Genomic DNA, 13,536 nt, shown 5'->3' with positions numbered 1-13,536 from the left:
TCATGTTCTAAAGCCTGACCCTGTTCTAAAGCCTGATCATGTTCTAAAGCCTGACCCTGTTCTAAAGCCTGGCCACATCCTAATTTGCTGCTTCTGGGATTATTGGTGTGAATGAGAGAAATGTAACCCAGAGATCACAGCTAGGATCTGGAAAGGCCTGTGCTCCGTCTCATGACTCGTATTGGAGTAGAAGTTTTTTCATGTCATTGTTGGCATGGTAACTAGAAGTAGATATTTATAGATTAGAGATCAAAATGTATGAAACATTGATTTATATACTGGAAATATTTAAATGTTGGACTACTCTGCTCCACCCTGGATCCCGGATTCATTAAAAAAATTGTTTTGATGTACAGGTTTTAGATGTGACCTTTAAGAACATCAAGATTTAAACTCAGAACCAGCGGGCTGCCTGTTGAACCTGGGCTGGTTGACTAAAACCGTGTGTCAGACCTCCAAGCAGAAAATGAAATTTCCTGTGTGGCTTTTGGGGTTACGAACGAAACAGTACGTTTTAAAAGCAGCCTTAAAGCTTAGTACGGGGCCATAGGGAACCAGCAGGCCCGCCCCAGCTCCTAGTGGAGTCTACAGAGGCTGGAATAACCGCTTTGATACAAGAACCGCTCCATCTGTTACCTGAAATGAAAGGATGAGAAGAATGCAGATGTTTGTCAGAAAGTTTTAATGCAGTTTCTGCTGATGCTTCATCGGTTAGTCACTCAGTCAGGTGGAAAACACTGTGCCAGAGCCGGTGTAATCAGACTCTTTGTCTCCTAACGAAGGGAACATCCTGATCCGCTGCCTGCTGCAGGATGTCCAATGCACCGTCCCTCACTCTGCTTCCTGTGAGCACAGACACTTCTGTCTGGCCTCAGTGTCCTCGAAGGTGACCTTCTTGTTCCTTCGCGGATCAATCCAGGAGTTGTGAATCACCACATTGTTCGGGGTCGGTTCTGCCTCCACCACTGACACCACCCTCTTCTTCATCTTACTTTTGAGGACTTTTTGAAACTTTTGACGGGTGAAGGCGTAGAGGAGAGGGTGAAAGATGGTGGTCCCGTACGCCATCACCAGGAAACCCAGCCGAAGGCGTACAGTCAGGTCACTGGGGCCGGCGCTGAGGATGATTGTGTTAAGAACGGTTATCGGAGTCCAGCAGAGGAGGAAGGTGGAGATGATCAGAAGAGACATCCTAAAAACCCGTTTCTGCCTCTCTCTCCTCTCGCGGTGCCGCTTCACCGCTCGCCTTAGCGCTATGATCACTGAAACCGATGCCCGCATGCCTAGCGGGGCACTTCCACCGCCCTTACCCGCCGTGCTGCTCTGGGACGCCTCTGTGGACTCTGCTTGTGCAGCGGTGCTAAGGGAGATGGTGTTTTTGCTTCTAGGCTTCTTTTTGGGCAGGTTGTGTTGAAAGCGGGTCCCAATGCGGATGTTTAATGCCTGGAGGATCTTGTAATAAGTCACCAGCATCACCACGGCAGTGAAAAAGAAGATGGGGATCTGTGCCAGCAGGTGGTAGTACAAACCCAGCTCTGAGTAAGGCCCACTCTCGTCCAGGACCGTCGCCGAGTCCGTCTGGTTCACTAGATGGGAACCGGGTCCGACGAAGAAGCTCACCTCCATGAACGGAACCAGAAAACTGAAAAGGGACAGACCCCAGATGGATCCCAGCAGAGCCACAGCCCGGCCCATCGTCAGCACGCGGTTCGCTGGCCGCACTGAGATGTCGTAACGGTCCACGGTTATGGCCAGCACATTCGCAGCGGTAGCCACACTGGCGAAGGACACGCAGGCCTCATGGAAGCAGCTGATCAAGGCCGTTCCTGCCTCCTGAGGGAGGAGTATCACCACGGACGTCAGAGGGATGCAGCCCACACACACCTGGAACAGGAGAGAAGTTCACGTTACGTCCAGAAACAGACGGCAGACATTGTCACCTCATCTTTACTCTCTGAGAGAACCGTCATAAAGACCAGAAATCAGATCTGCCGCTGGTCACGTGTTCCTGGACAACCAGTATAGAAAAATAAAGAGGCTGTCTGTGGAGCGGTTCTGATTGGTCTACTAGCTTCTCCTCATCTGCTGCCTTTCAGCCGCCTGATATGACGCAGATGATAACCGCCAACATGTTGGGATCTAGTCCCTTGTAAAGTGGCCAACAATCTCTGCCTGAGGACTGAAAGGAAGATGGTGGATGAGGAAGAAAGATGGTGATGGTGTACTGATGGGGGCAGCAGTGGGAGGTCTAATCTTCAACCATCCTGTGGGTCAATGGAGGGGGAACTCACCAACACATCCACCACATGCAGGTTCATGGTGATGACATTGGAAACGGAGCTGATGAGGTTCTGTTTCATGCAGTAGAGGACCAGAACCATGAGGTTGGAGCTCAGGCCCAACACGATCTCCAGAACCAGGAAGCTTGTCAAGGAAACCTTACAATAGAAATCAGAGTGGAGATTCTGTCTTTTATTGTGAAAGGACACACATTCCCCTCCCGCCATCATTCATCATCATTCAGTTAGCTTAGCTGTCTCATGCTAACACATGGTTTTAGTGGACAGTAGGAGTACCTGGAAGCCGATGGGATAGACGTCCTCAGAGGAGGTCAGGTCGAGTTCGTAGAGGTCAGGGGAGTCCTGCACAGTCATGTTGCTCATCGTAGCGCCGGAGCTCAGCTCTGCAGCCGTGTGCATTGTGCTGCCAGGAAGAAGAGACCTGGAGAGAGGAGCACAGATGGACCTGGATCAGAAGAGGAGGCCTGGAGGTCTGTCAGTCCCTCTCCTTTTGGCCAGATGTTTCACCATCTCTCGCTATTCTTCCATAACTAATGGATCACAGCCAGCACCGACACAGAACACGGTCCAAACCCGCCTGAGGAAGGTCCTCCATCCTCCTCTATCAGCGGATTGGTCTGTGTTTGGTTGAGGCGCATTGGGGAGAGTATGCTAGCAGAATAAGGACCTGGTTCTTCTGCTGTGTTAGCAGCTGATGGAGAGGGACAGCAGGGGAAAGGTCAGAGGTCGAGGCTCCCATCCTAAGTGAAATCCAGCTCTAAACTACCGGACCTGAAAACAACATCCATCCTATAATATCCTGGTACGTCTTCATCTAGGACTGACTGACAGAGGAGGCAGCCGCCTCAGCAGAGCCGCCTCCTGCAGCCTTCCTGCTCCATCCTCCAATCACTAATCATCTAGACCCTCAGATACTTTAACTCCTCCCCTTTAGGAGGAGTTGTCTACAGTTGAATATCATCCATTCTCTGGAGATTCAGCTTTAAATGTTTTTTCTGACTTCAGTCTGAGGAGGGAGCTACAGATAAAGGTGAAGCTCCTCCAAGCTCTAAGCTCATCACCATAGAGATGAAGCATCAACGCCCCCTAAGCCCCACCCCTTTACCATAAGCATCACTCTCATCTGTGGAAGGCGCCTTGATTGAAGGTGGTTGGGGGGTATAAACGTGATTGGGACGGCCTTTTCCCTCCAACATAAAGGACAGCAGTGGTTGCTATGGCAACACAGTGGCGCGTCATGTGCGTGGCTGTAGCTCTGTCCCACATTTGCCATTTTCTTAATAAATAAATCTATCCAGTCAAATTAAATTGTTTCATAGAGGACCTTCCCTTCGTGGATTAATGACGTCTTTTTTCTTTTCCTAACTCGGGATTTTTGATGCAGGAAATCAGTGGAACTTGCATTTAATGCACGTTTCCTCCGCCCTATTTCACTGTTACACCTGCTGCCACTTAGCCTGCAACTGATGCAGACTTGCTATTTAAGGGCTGAACGGCTCACTGGCCCTACCCACTAAGGGGTTTGGGACGGCCCTTAATGCTCCATGGGACCGGAGGCCGGTTTGGGATTCAGCCTCAGAGCGTGAAGCTTTATGGCTCCACTGTGGAAGAAAGACCTCAGAGGAACTGGAGGGTCTGTGAAACCCTTCTCCATGTGAATGCAGCTCCATCATCAGACACATCTAGGAACATATTTCTACCTTCCTCCTGATCAGCAACTGCTGAGTCAGTAAACTGGGCACTGCAGCAGCAGCCTGTGTTCCTTTGGGGTTTGGACTATAGAAACGTAAACCTAGATGTGACATCAGGCATTGACTCACCGCTCCCTCCCATCAGCGTCCTCTGTGGCTCGGCCGTCAGAGGGATCCTCCTGGAGGACGTCTCCTCATGCCCTAGGGCAGGACCTGCAGGTGGCCTCCCATCCTGTCTCCTGGATCTGCAGGGACGTCCGTCCTTCAGCTGAACATCTGTAGAATCCCTCTGGTTCTGTATGTCTAGATATGCTTCCTTTTCTAATCGAAGAGAGAAGCCAGGAGCAGCACCCAGCCAGCGCTCATGGAGGGCATGTGCTGTGCAGCATCAGCTCAGAGATCAATGGTGTCTTTCATCAACAGTCTCGTCTTTGTCCTTTTGTGTCTGAGCTGTTGTCATCGATGCTGGTTCCTCAGCGGTCCCTCTCTCCACCAATCACGGCTCTCCAGGTGTGATTTTCACACTTTCACACCTTTCTGTCTGCAGGATGCAGGTGTTAAATTCCAGAGAGTTTGAAGGAGAAAAGCGGCGACAGGCAGGGAAGATGAGCTGGTGTTTCCAGTCTCCGTTCAGGTCCCTTCAGCCCAACGAGTCTCCTTCACTTCTGGTCATGCAGAGTCTCCGTGCTGCTCTCTACATGGGGGAAGGAGAGAAGTGTGTCACTTCCCTCCGTCATCTCTCCCTGGGACGGTGCTCTGCTCCCATTCAAAGCCTGCGGAGACAAAGGCAGAAATATTTGGGTCACCTTGAAATAGATGCTTATCCTGTGGTCTGGCTGTTGCATCACATGTTCAGGCCGATTCCAGCTCCGCCGCCGTCCACCGACACTTCAGTGCTGCTTAGATGCTATCTGTGAGCGCTCACAGGGCTGTCAGCGTGTGAGGAGAGTCCGTTTAATCGCTTTTAGTTCCCTGTTCAGACTCTTTGATGCTTCCCATCATATGTTGTTCAGTAAATCAGCAGTGAAAGGGGTCTGCTGCGTTAACCCAGCCCAGCAACGGCTGCTGGAAACAACAAGCTGATTTAGAAAACACTAAAGTTTCCCTTCAATCTATGCTGCTTCTGTTTCTAAATAAGTTGAGATGAAGTGAATGAACATTGTAGACATGAGAGGGTCGCCCTTCAGTGAGACGGAGCTCCATAGCGAAGCAAAGCATTGCTGATTGCAAAGCGCTGTGATAAATGCAGAATAACTGCTGTTAGAGACGTCCATTTGCTGCCAAGGGGATGGTGATGATGGCTTGGTAATCAGTTGGCTTTGCTCACATCTGTAGACAATGACAGGGTTTTTTTTTTTATTCAACTAACTTTATAGTTAGTTGAATAAAAACTAACTAACTTTATTATTCAACTTTTTTATTGGCTTGTACCCCTTCCCCACTGGGGGAAAAACCGGTTTAAACATGGAAACAATCAGCTTTTAGTGGCAGTGGGACCAGCTAACTGACGCGTGTCTATGCGGGTCAAACGACTCGGACAGCGACCTGGGTTAAAATTGCCTCAGCAAATCATAAACATGGAGCAGTTTTGTTGAGAGGGATTCAGACAGATAATAGATAATAGAGAGAAACAATAAAGCAAACTGACTACGCCATGGCTTCCTTCAATGTTGCTCTCCATTGTTTACTTTCCTGATTTCTGTCGCACTCCTGACATCATCAAAGCTAACCCAGTGTGATGATGTCACCAGACAGCAGCTGTGGGGGGGCAGCTTTCTTAGCCAGCGGGAAGGGAGCCAGATTCTGATTGTTAGTCGGTCGGCCATGTTTGAAAAACATCCATTAACCTGCTATTTTCGGTGGGAAAGAAGCTTTGGTTAGAAATGTTATGTTTGGGGTGAGGATCTGATTGGATGGATCAAAACCATCAGCTATCCATGTTATAAAGTTAGCGTAGCGCCATCAGCCTTCCAGTTGGTTAGCAGCAGGATGCGCATGGAGTCACGTCTGGGACAGGAATCACTCTACGCTGATGATGTTCTGATATTTCTGTCCATCCTGTCAGCCAGCAGTTCATAACTTATAGATTTACCTGGTTTAGAGTGATGCAATTAAACTCAGGTGTAAGATGACCTGGACTGACCCAAACTGGAAGCATGTCGGACTCGTTCAGCGCTAAATAAGAAATCTGCCAGTAGCTAAGCTGGAGGACCTGCTGGTCTGACTGGTTTCTGACAGCTGCTGCCTCAGCCTGACTGGTTTCCCTCCTGATCCTGTGGGATCTGCTGTTCAGCCTATCGGCATGCCGAGTTAAAGGCACAGTCTGTAGATGATTCCTCTCATGCGGTGGTGTTGTGATGGAGGCACGCGTTAGCTTACCTTGCGGAGGTGTTCTGGTCTACCCAGGGGATCACGCTGCTGGCGGCTAACCCCGCCTGCAGCTCAGCTCTCCATCAGCCAGTTCTTTGCTGCCCTGCTGAATCCTGTCAGAGGGAAGAATGAAACCTCTTCCTCTCTCTGTCTCTCTGTCATGCTTCCTGCCTCCAGTAGCCCTCCCTACTCATCTACTGCTCCCTCCTCCTCCTCCTCCGTCGCTGCCTCTCTCTCCTCTACTCCTTCGTTTCTACTGACTGACTCAGATTTAGCCTCCTGCTCATTTCATCTCTTCATCCTTTTTGACTCTTTCCATATTTATTTCACAGCTTAGGCAGAAACGGTCTCCATGGTGATATAATGACAACATGCATCCTGACAGGACTTTGGCCCCTCCTCCTGTTTGCATAGCACCTGATCTGGCTATGCAGACTGGTCCTTATTGCCTGCCGAGTGTATCTGGAGTGAAGCCTGTCAGCGGACTAATTAGGGCTACTTGGCATTGGCATGGCAACAGTGGCCCTAGCAGACTTCAGCTCAGAGCCCTCCTGGTTCATTTTCTGGTGCTCCTCCTGCTCTCCTTCATGTGCTTCTTTACATCTCAGAGAAAAATCCCACATGTGGTTGTTTTAGGGAGCTTGTCTGAATCAACCTCCGCTTTAAGTGAAAATCTTCCCTGGTGTTTGCAAACACAAACAACATGAGAGCCCATCAGGCAGCTCCGTGTCAAAATGTTTTATCCACCCTTCTGAGAACGGTCCAGCCTCTGCTATATGTGGTTAGGAATCCTCTCTGGCCCTCATGGTGAAACCAACCAGGGTCCTTCAGCTGGTTGGTGAGCTTGGATGTCTGCAGAAATGAAACCTTATAGATTCTGACTTTTTATCAGTCCCTGAGAGCCGTCATTAATAAATGTTTTACGTTTGGGGCAAAACCAAACATCAGGCCTTAATAACCAAAGACTTATTTTATAGCTCATTTTCAAACATTTATAAACTCCAGAGATCCAAACAAACATCGCCTATAAAAAGATAAACAGTGAAGCAAAGAGCATCGACTAAAATGAAAACTACTTCTGCTAATTAAAGCTGAGCTTTAACTTTTTCTATATCCTGGAAATTGTTCCTCTAGTTGGCCTGTGGCGTTCCTCAGAGGCACGTTCTGGGGCATCAGTATTTTCCACCACTCTGTGAATGATTCCCAGATTTATTTCACTGTTTACCCATCAGACATTTCAGTCATCAGGGGTTCAGACGTCTGAAAGGAGCTTCAGCAGTGAGAAGTGAGAGCCTGTTGGTCTGAGGTTGGAAATGCTGAAGGCAAAGTTGCCTCCTAGTGGATAAAATGCATATTATTAGAGTAAAGGTGAACCAGACTGAGGCTCAATGTGATCATGATCTGATCAGAGACCTGTTAGATTATCTAGACACGTCCAAATGTGTGAAAAAGGAGCTCAGATCCAAACCCACCATCCTCATCATCATTTTCAATTCTTAATCGTAGTTAATGGCAGTAAAAAAAGAAGAAGGGTTCAGTTCAATAAAAACAGCTTGGAGGAATAAAAAGGTGAAGCTGACTTTCTAATAGAGGCATCACAGTGATTTTTAATGATGCTGCCACCTGTGGCCAAAACACAAAACTGCAGCTCTCTGCTGCTGCTGCTCGTCCTCATAGCTCACTCTCTTTCTCAACCATGTTTTTATCTTTACTCTTTTCACCCTGGAGGAGTTTCTGCTGATGTCTGAGTTTAGCCGAAAGCTTCTGAGTGTCCATCCATCTTGAATATAATGCTTCAATTGTTTGATAGGCCGGCGTGCTTGTCCTGACCTCTGCTGAACAGCGCAGGAACTTCTGACCCGATATGGTTCAGGGAAACCGGCTGATAGATGAACTACTGAGGCGTCAGTACTTCATTAAAATGTGTTTTAGTCATAAATATTCAAATAAAAAGGCTATTATAAGATATTTACCAGTTAAAATGTAGATAATGTCCCGTTAAAGCAGTACCATGGAACATTTAACCTGCAGGACCTGCAGCTTCAGCGCCCCCTACAGGCGGCTGGCAGTACTGTGCTGTCTCTAAATGACCCGTCAGATTGATAGCCGTTTCTCAATATGTGTACTTGTGTGTCCTTGTGTCCTCGTGAAACGTCTTCAGCCTCAGCCCTAGTACTGTTCCAATTCATAAGAACAGCAGAACGAGAACGGACAAAATCCCCAGGTGTTGTTCTCGCCCCGCCCTCTTTACCCAGCATGCATCAGAGCAGAATTGTCCGTTCTTGAGATTGACAGCTGTCCCAGCATGCACTGCTGCAGCAGTAGCTTTCAATGGAGCGCTCCTTTTAAAGTTAAAAGTTCTCTTTTCTGTTGCTGTTGTTCAATAAAAGTAAGTTTTAAGATCATTTGAGACGAGAATATTATACTTTAAAGCGTCACTATATGACCCATTTACTGATTTAATGCGGAACTTAAAAGGCCTCCGAGGCTAAATGCAGCCAGGTCTAGCCTCAGCCCATCTGCAGCGACCAGGGCTAACATTAGCCCGTCTGCAGCGGCCAGGGCTAACGTTAGCCCGTCTGCAGCGGCCAGGGCTAACGTTAGCCCGTCTGCAACGGCCAGGGCTAACGTTAGCCCGTCGGTAGCAGCCCTCTCTCGGTATAGCCATGTGTGAAGGACCACTGGCTCTGATAGCGATTTTCTTTTTGTTTTATTTGGCAAAATGTTCAATTGATTTGTGCTTATCTGACTGTGTTCATTATTATTTCCCCAATAAATAATAACAGTAATAATTTGTTATTATATAGAGACTATTAATAACAGGAGGTGAAATGCAGCTCTATACCAGCATGTGGTGATGTCACGAGCACACTTCTGTTCCAATTGACCCATATTTATTCTGTGTGCTCCCGTTCTCACCGAAACCAGACTTTCCTATGTTCTTCTCAAGGACATACTTGGCGAGAACACGATTCCGTTCTCTCGTTCTTGTGAATTGAGAAACGGCCCTGGTTCTGGTATTGGAGCTGTTTGGACCAGCAGGTCTAGAATCCTGGAGTTCCTGGAAGCATACACCCTCCATCAGAGAACCAGCTGAGGGTCAGAGCTAATGAGAAGGGACGCGCTGAGACGATATCAGACCCCTCCCCCAACCATGGATCAAAACCAGCATCTTTAGTCTGATGGTCACATAGAACCAGACTGGGACTCCAAGGACTGGACTTAATCCTATAGTCCAACACTACTACCCAGCAGTGACACTAAACCTGCTTCTGTTTTTGTTTAGATTACAGATTGTTTCGGTTCGCCTCTTAATGCTGAGAAACGTCTACCTTCTTCCTGGAAATGGGACCCTCAGAGGGCTGCAGCTTTTATACTCTGTGCTGCTTATTCCCGTTGTACCTAATATTCTGGCCGGCTCTAGGGGAGCAGCGTAGAGCACAGACCCGCATGCATTATCAACATTTCCAAATGTTTGCCATGCTGCCCCATAATGGCGGAGTTCTTAGAGGTGTTCACCATATGTTGGTCGTTCTGAGATATTCTTGGACCAAATCAGCAGGAGCTTTTGTTCGCCGTGTTTCAGGAGAAACCTGAATGCTTTTCACCTCATGGATAAACAAGACTTCCAAAGAGCTTCAGACATAAATCAACCTTTAAAGAAAACGTTTAAAGAAAACGTTTAAAGCGGCCTGGTTTAAATCCCGTCCATCCATCCATTTTCTTCCTCTTTATCCGGGGCTGGGTCTCTGAGGCAGCAGTCGAAGCAGAGATGCCCAGACTTCCCGATGCACACACACTTCCTCCAGGGGACCCCCAGAGACATAGTCCCTCCAGCGTGTCCTGGGCCTTCCACCAGGCCTTCTCCCAATGGGACATGCCTGTACCACCACCTGAGGGAGGCGAGCAGGAGGCATCAGGAACGGATGCCTGAGCCTCCTCAGCTGGCTCCTTTCAACGTGGAGGAGCAGCGACTCTACTCCAAGGTCCTCCTGGGTAACTGAGCTCCTCACCCGATCTGGAAGGGTGCGCCCAGCCACCCTGCAAAGGAAACTCATTTCGGCCGCTTGTATTCGCAATCTTGTCCTTTAGGTCATTACCCAGATCTCATGACCATAGGTGAGGGTTGGAGCATAAGATCGATTGGTAAATCGAGGACTTTGCCCCCCGACTCAGCTCTACAACAATCCATCTATCAATCTCTCACTCCATCCGTCTTCTGGCTGGAGGGGCATGGTTTAAAACCCACTGCTTCAAATGTTAGCCAACATCTACAGCTCCTTTAGTTAAACTGTCTTCCACTCACATAACCACTGAACATCCAGCTGTTCTCAGGCGTGTGCGTCCAGACTGAGGGGTAACTGATACTGGGAAGGCAGCCTGAGACTCCTAGATGAGGAGCAGAAGAGAATAGCTGCTGGGAGGAGCAGACGGCTGATTGACAGGACCAGGAACCAATCATGGCAGAGATTGACTCTGAAGCCTGGGAACTAAAGTTTCAGTTTATTTTTTAAAAGCAACATCTGAATTTTATCTGCTCACTTTTATAAACATTTATTTAGTATTACTCTCTGTGACCATTGAGGGTTTTTCTTTCAGTAACTGAGGGGAGCTGGAACTAACACATCTATCCACTCGTGTAAAGATTGAATTTAGTTAATTTACAGAACTACAAATCAACCAATGAGGTTGAAATCCTGACAGATCTGGTGTTATATATTTCTATAGCTCTGGGTTTACTTCATCCTCTGGTAGGTTCCTTCATTCCTCAGCAGCTGTAGGTCCGGCTGATGTTCCTACAGACTGAAGGTTCTGGTGCTGAACGGGTCTGCCTTGTTTTCCTCTTGGAGTCACATGGCCTTCAGCAGAGGGAAGGTTATCTAAATATTTAAAGTGTAATCATTGCTGCCGCTCTGCTTTGACCCCTCAGCATGTCTCAAACATATCAGCTGTGAGATTAGTGCATTACTCCCTCATTAAAAATAGCCCCAGTTAAAGTGGGTCCCGCTAGGAAGGGTAGGAAAAATCTGCCCACTCTCTCGCCATAGTTCCACACCATGATGGGCCTCCTGGTAAAACGCCAGCAGGCTGTGGCTTAGTTAGTCAGTTAGTTAGTTAGTCAGTTAGGAGGTCACCATCCTGATGTTTAAAGCCCATCATCCTCTGATCCATGATCTTCCAGGTTCTTCTCTCCTCCTGGTAAACTTCTAGAAACATCATATCAGCATAATCAGTTTCTCTGGGAGGTTTACAGGATGATCCATTCCAACATTTCCTCTCCCACTGGGTTATTTGCCTCTGAGGCGGCGGGTAGTCATCCTCTGAGGCGGCGGGTACTCGTCCTCTGAGGCGGTGGGTACTCGTCCTCTGAGGCGGCGGGTAGTAGTCCCCTGAGGCGGCGGGTAGTAGTCCCCTGAGGCGGCGGGTAGTAGTCCCCTGAGGCGGCGGGTATTTTTCCCCTGAGGCGGTGGGTAGTTGTCCTCTGAGGTGGCGGGTATTTATCCCCTGAGGCGGTGGGTAGTTGTCCTCTGAGGTGGCGGGTATTTATCCCCTGAGGCGTTGGGTAGTCGTCCTCTGAGGTGGCGGGTATTTATCCCCTGAGGCGTTGGGTAGTCGTCCTCTGAGGTGGCGGGTATTTATCCCCTGAGGCGTTGGGTACTCGTCCTCTGTGGCGGTTGATGGAGAAACGATGCATGGCTAAAGGCAGCAGAGATGTTTAACAGGCCGTCAGAAGTGCTATGTGCTTCTTTCAAAGTGTTGTTGACTAATCTGTGGAGCTGACTTGTCCTGCTGTCATCTTTTCTGCCAGAATATGATAATTTGAGCTGAAAGGGGACGACTTGATGAAGCAGCAGACAGTCTGAGAAGTTGAAAAACATTTTTCTGCAACATTTCCTGCATGATGAACGCCATCATTGTGGAGCCTGTCTTTGTTTAAGCACGGTATTTACCAAGCATCACCTTAACATGGTGGAGGTTCCAGCACCCTGATGATACCGGAACCTATACTGTTGGGGGTTAAATGCCCCGGGTAGGGCAACAGGCTCTATGTGACGGGGAAGTCAGAGATCATCACCATTATTAACCTGAAGCTTCCTCACTGACCCTAGTCTCTATGATAGTCACAAAGTCAGACAGTGACTGATTGACTCTCTAGGTAAAGAAAACTTCCAAAACTGATGTTTATTTTTGGTAATTTGAGATATTTCAGTGAGATGGAGGTGATTCCTGCCGTTACTTTGGGTTCAGCAGCATCACCCCCAAACTGTACCTCCACAGCTGAGCTGGTGTTTTGTATCCTGAGTCTGAACCGGTGCTTTAAGATCCGTTTGTTTCTGTTCCAGATTACCTGTCCCAAGGTGTGGATCTGAGCGGCATCGAGGTGATCGAGAACGACTTGCTGCTGATCAGCAGAGCCAGGCTGGAGGTGGAGAACCAGGCCAAGAGGCTACTGGAGCAGGGCATGGAGATCCAGGTACCCCTCAGGGTTAGCGTCAGGCTGAACATCCGAAGGCTGTGAGGAACATACGATGAAAAAGGAATGACTTCTTCTTGTTTACTCTGTGGGCCGATGAATATTAATGAGGGTGAACTCCCACATGTTCATGAAGAAGCTGAGCTAATCCCACAGCGTCTCCCACCCAGCTGCTGTCTCTGCTCCCTGGGTGGGAGCGGGACTCCTTCAGCTGCATTCATCTCATAGTCTGGGCTTAGAAAGTCTTTATAGGATGAAAATGAGCTGATTGTTTGGAATTAACATTCAATTAAAGCAGTTTATTTTTCTCTAATTGACGAAATTAAACATTACAATAGATCAACAAGCAAAGCTGTTGGTCAGTAATGATTAGACAAACTGAACCTTTTTAAAACCTTTAAACTCACTGACTCTCGTGGTTTCTCCATTGACTCCATTCATCAGAGTTAAACCAGACCCTGAACTCCATGCACACATCCACCTTAAACATAACACCAAACCCAAAAGACAATCTGTCGTCATGGGGACCAACAGCAGCAGCTGCAGAGCACATTTAGTGATAGACTGTCCCACCCTTGATGCACAGAGGAGCACTGTCACAGATCCTTCCTCCCAGCTGCTAATCTTTGCTGCTGCTCTTTATATCTGCTTCCTGCTGCTGGTTTGTACGGAAGAGGATTAGGGCCACTGAAAAAAAAAA

General features: G+C 48.2%; 2 protein-coding genes across 4 annotated transcripts in view; one reads left to right on the top strand and one right to left on the bottom strand.

The window, feature by feature from the left end:
• The window catches only part of cog5 (component of oligomeric golgi complex 5), a 44,845-nt gene that overhangs the window by 16,182 nt on the left and 15,127 nt on the right, over positions 1–13,536 (top strand). For both annotated transcript variants that reach the window (XM_015404063.1, XM_015404064.1), the window contains one exon: positions 12,706–12,836. In XM_015404063.1, the coding sequence (XP_015259549.1) occupies positions 12,706–12,836 (131 nt within the window). The remainder of the gene's footprint in view (positions 1–12,705; positions 12,837–13,536) is intronic.
• gpr22 (G protein-coupled receptor 22) lies at positions 679–6,596 on the bottom strand. 2 transcript variants are annotated; one of them, XM_015404066.1, is made up of 5 exons: positions 6,371–6,596; positions 4,121–4,764; positions 2,577–2,721; positions 2,292–2,438; positions 679–1,884 (listed from the first exon to the last, which is right to left on the bottom strand). In XM_015404066.1, the coding sequence occupies exons 3-5, from the start codon at positions 2,697–2,699 to the stop codon at positions 832–834; spliced, it is 1,323 nt and encodes a 440-aa protein (XP_015259552.1). In that variant the 5' UTR covers positions 2,700–2,721; positions 4,121–4,764; positions 6,371–6,596; the 3' UTR covers positions 679–831. The 2 variants fall into 2 exon arrangements, with proteins under 2 accessions (XP_015259552.1, XP_015259553.1); XM_015404067.1 differs by lacking the exon at positions 2,292–2,438.

This window comes from Cyprinodon variegatus, unplaced genomic scaffold (assembly GCF_000732505.1).
Source record: "Cyprinodon variegatus isolate N-32 unplaced genomic scaffold, C_variegatus-1.0 Scaffold1627, whole genome shotgun sequence".
Taxonomy (NCBI): Eukaryota; Metazoa; Chordata; class Actinopteri; order Cyprinodontiformes; family Cyprinodontidae; genus Cyprinodon; species Cyprinodon variegatus.
The sequence above is the reverse complement of the archived record's forward strand: the minus strand, read 5'-3'. Positions and strand labels throughout refer to the sequence as shown.

Bases quoted from the DNA above. Each gene is read 5' to 3' on its own strand.
- gpr22 (XM_015404066.1), bottom strand. From the start codon at position 2,699: ATGCACACGGCTGCAGAGCTGAGCTCCGGCGCTACGATGAGCAACATG. The intron at 2,439-2,576 runs GTACTCCTACTG...TTCTATTGTAAG, and splicing joins TCTATCCCATCGGCTTCCAG to GTTTCCTTGACAAGCTTCCT. The intron at 1,885-2,291 runs GTGAGTTCCCCC...CTCCTGTTCCAG, and splicing joins TGCATGTGGTGGATGTGTTG to GTGTGTGTGGGCTGCATCCC.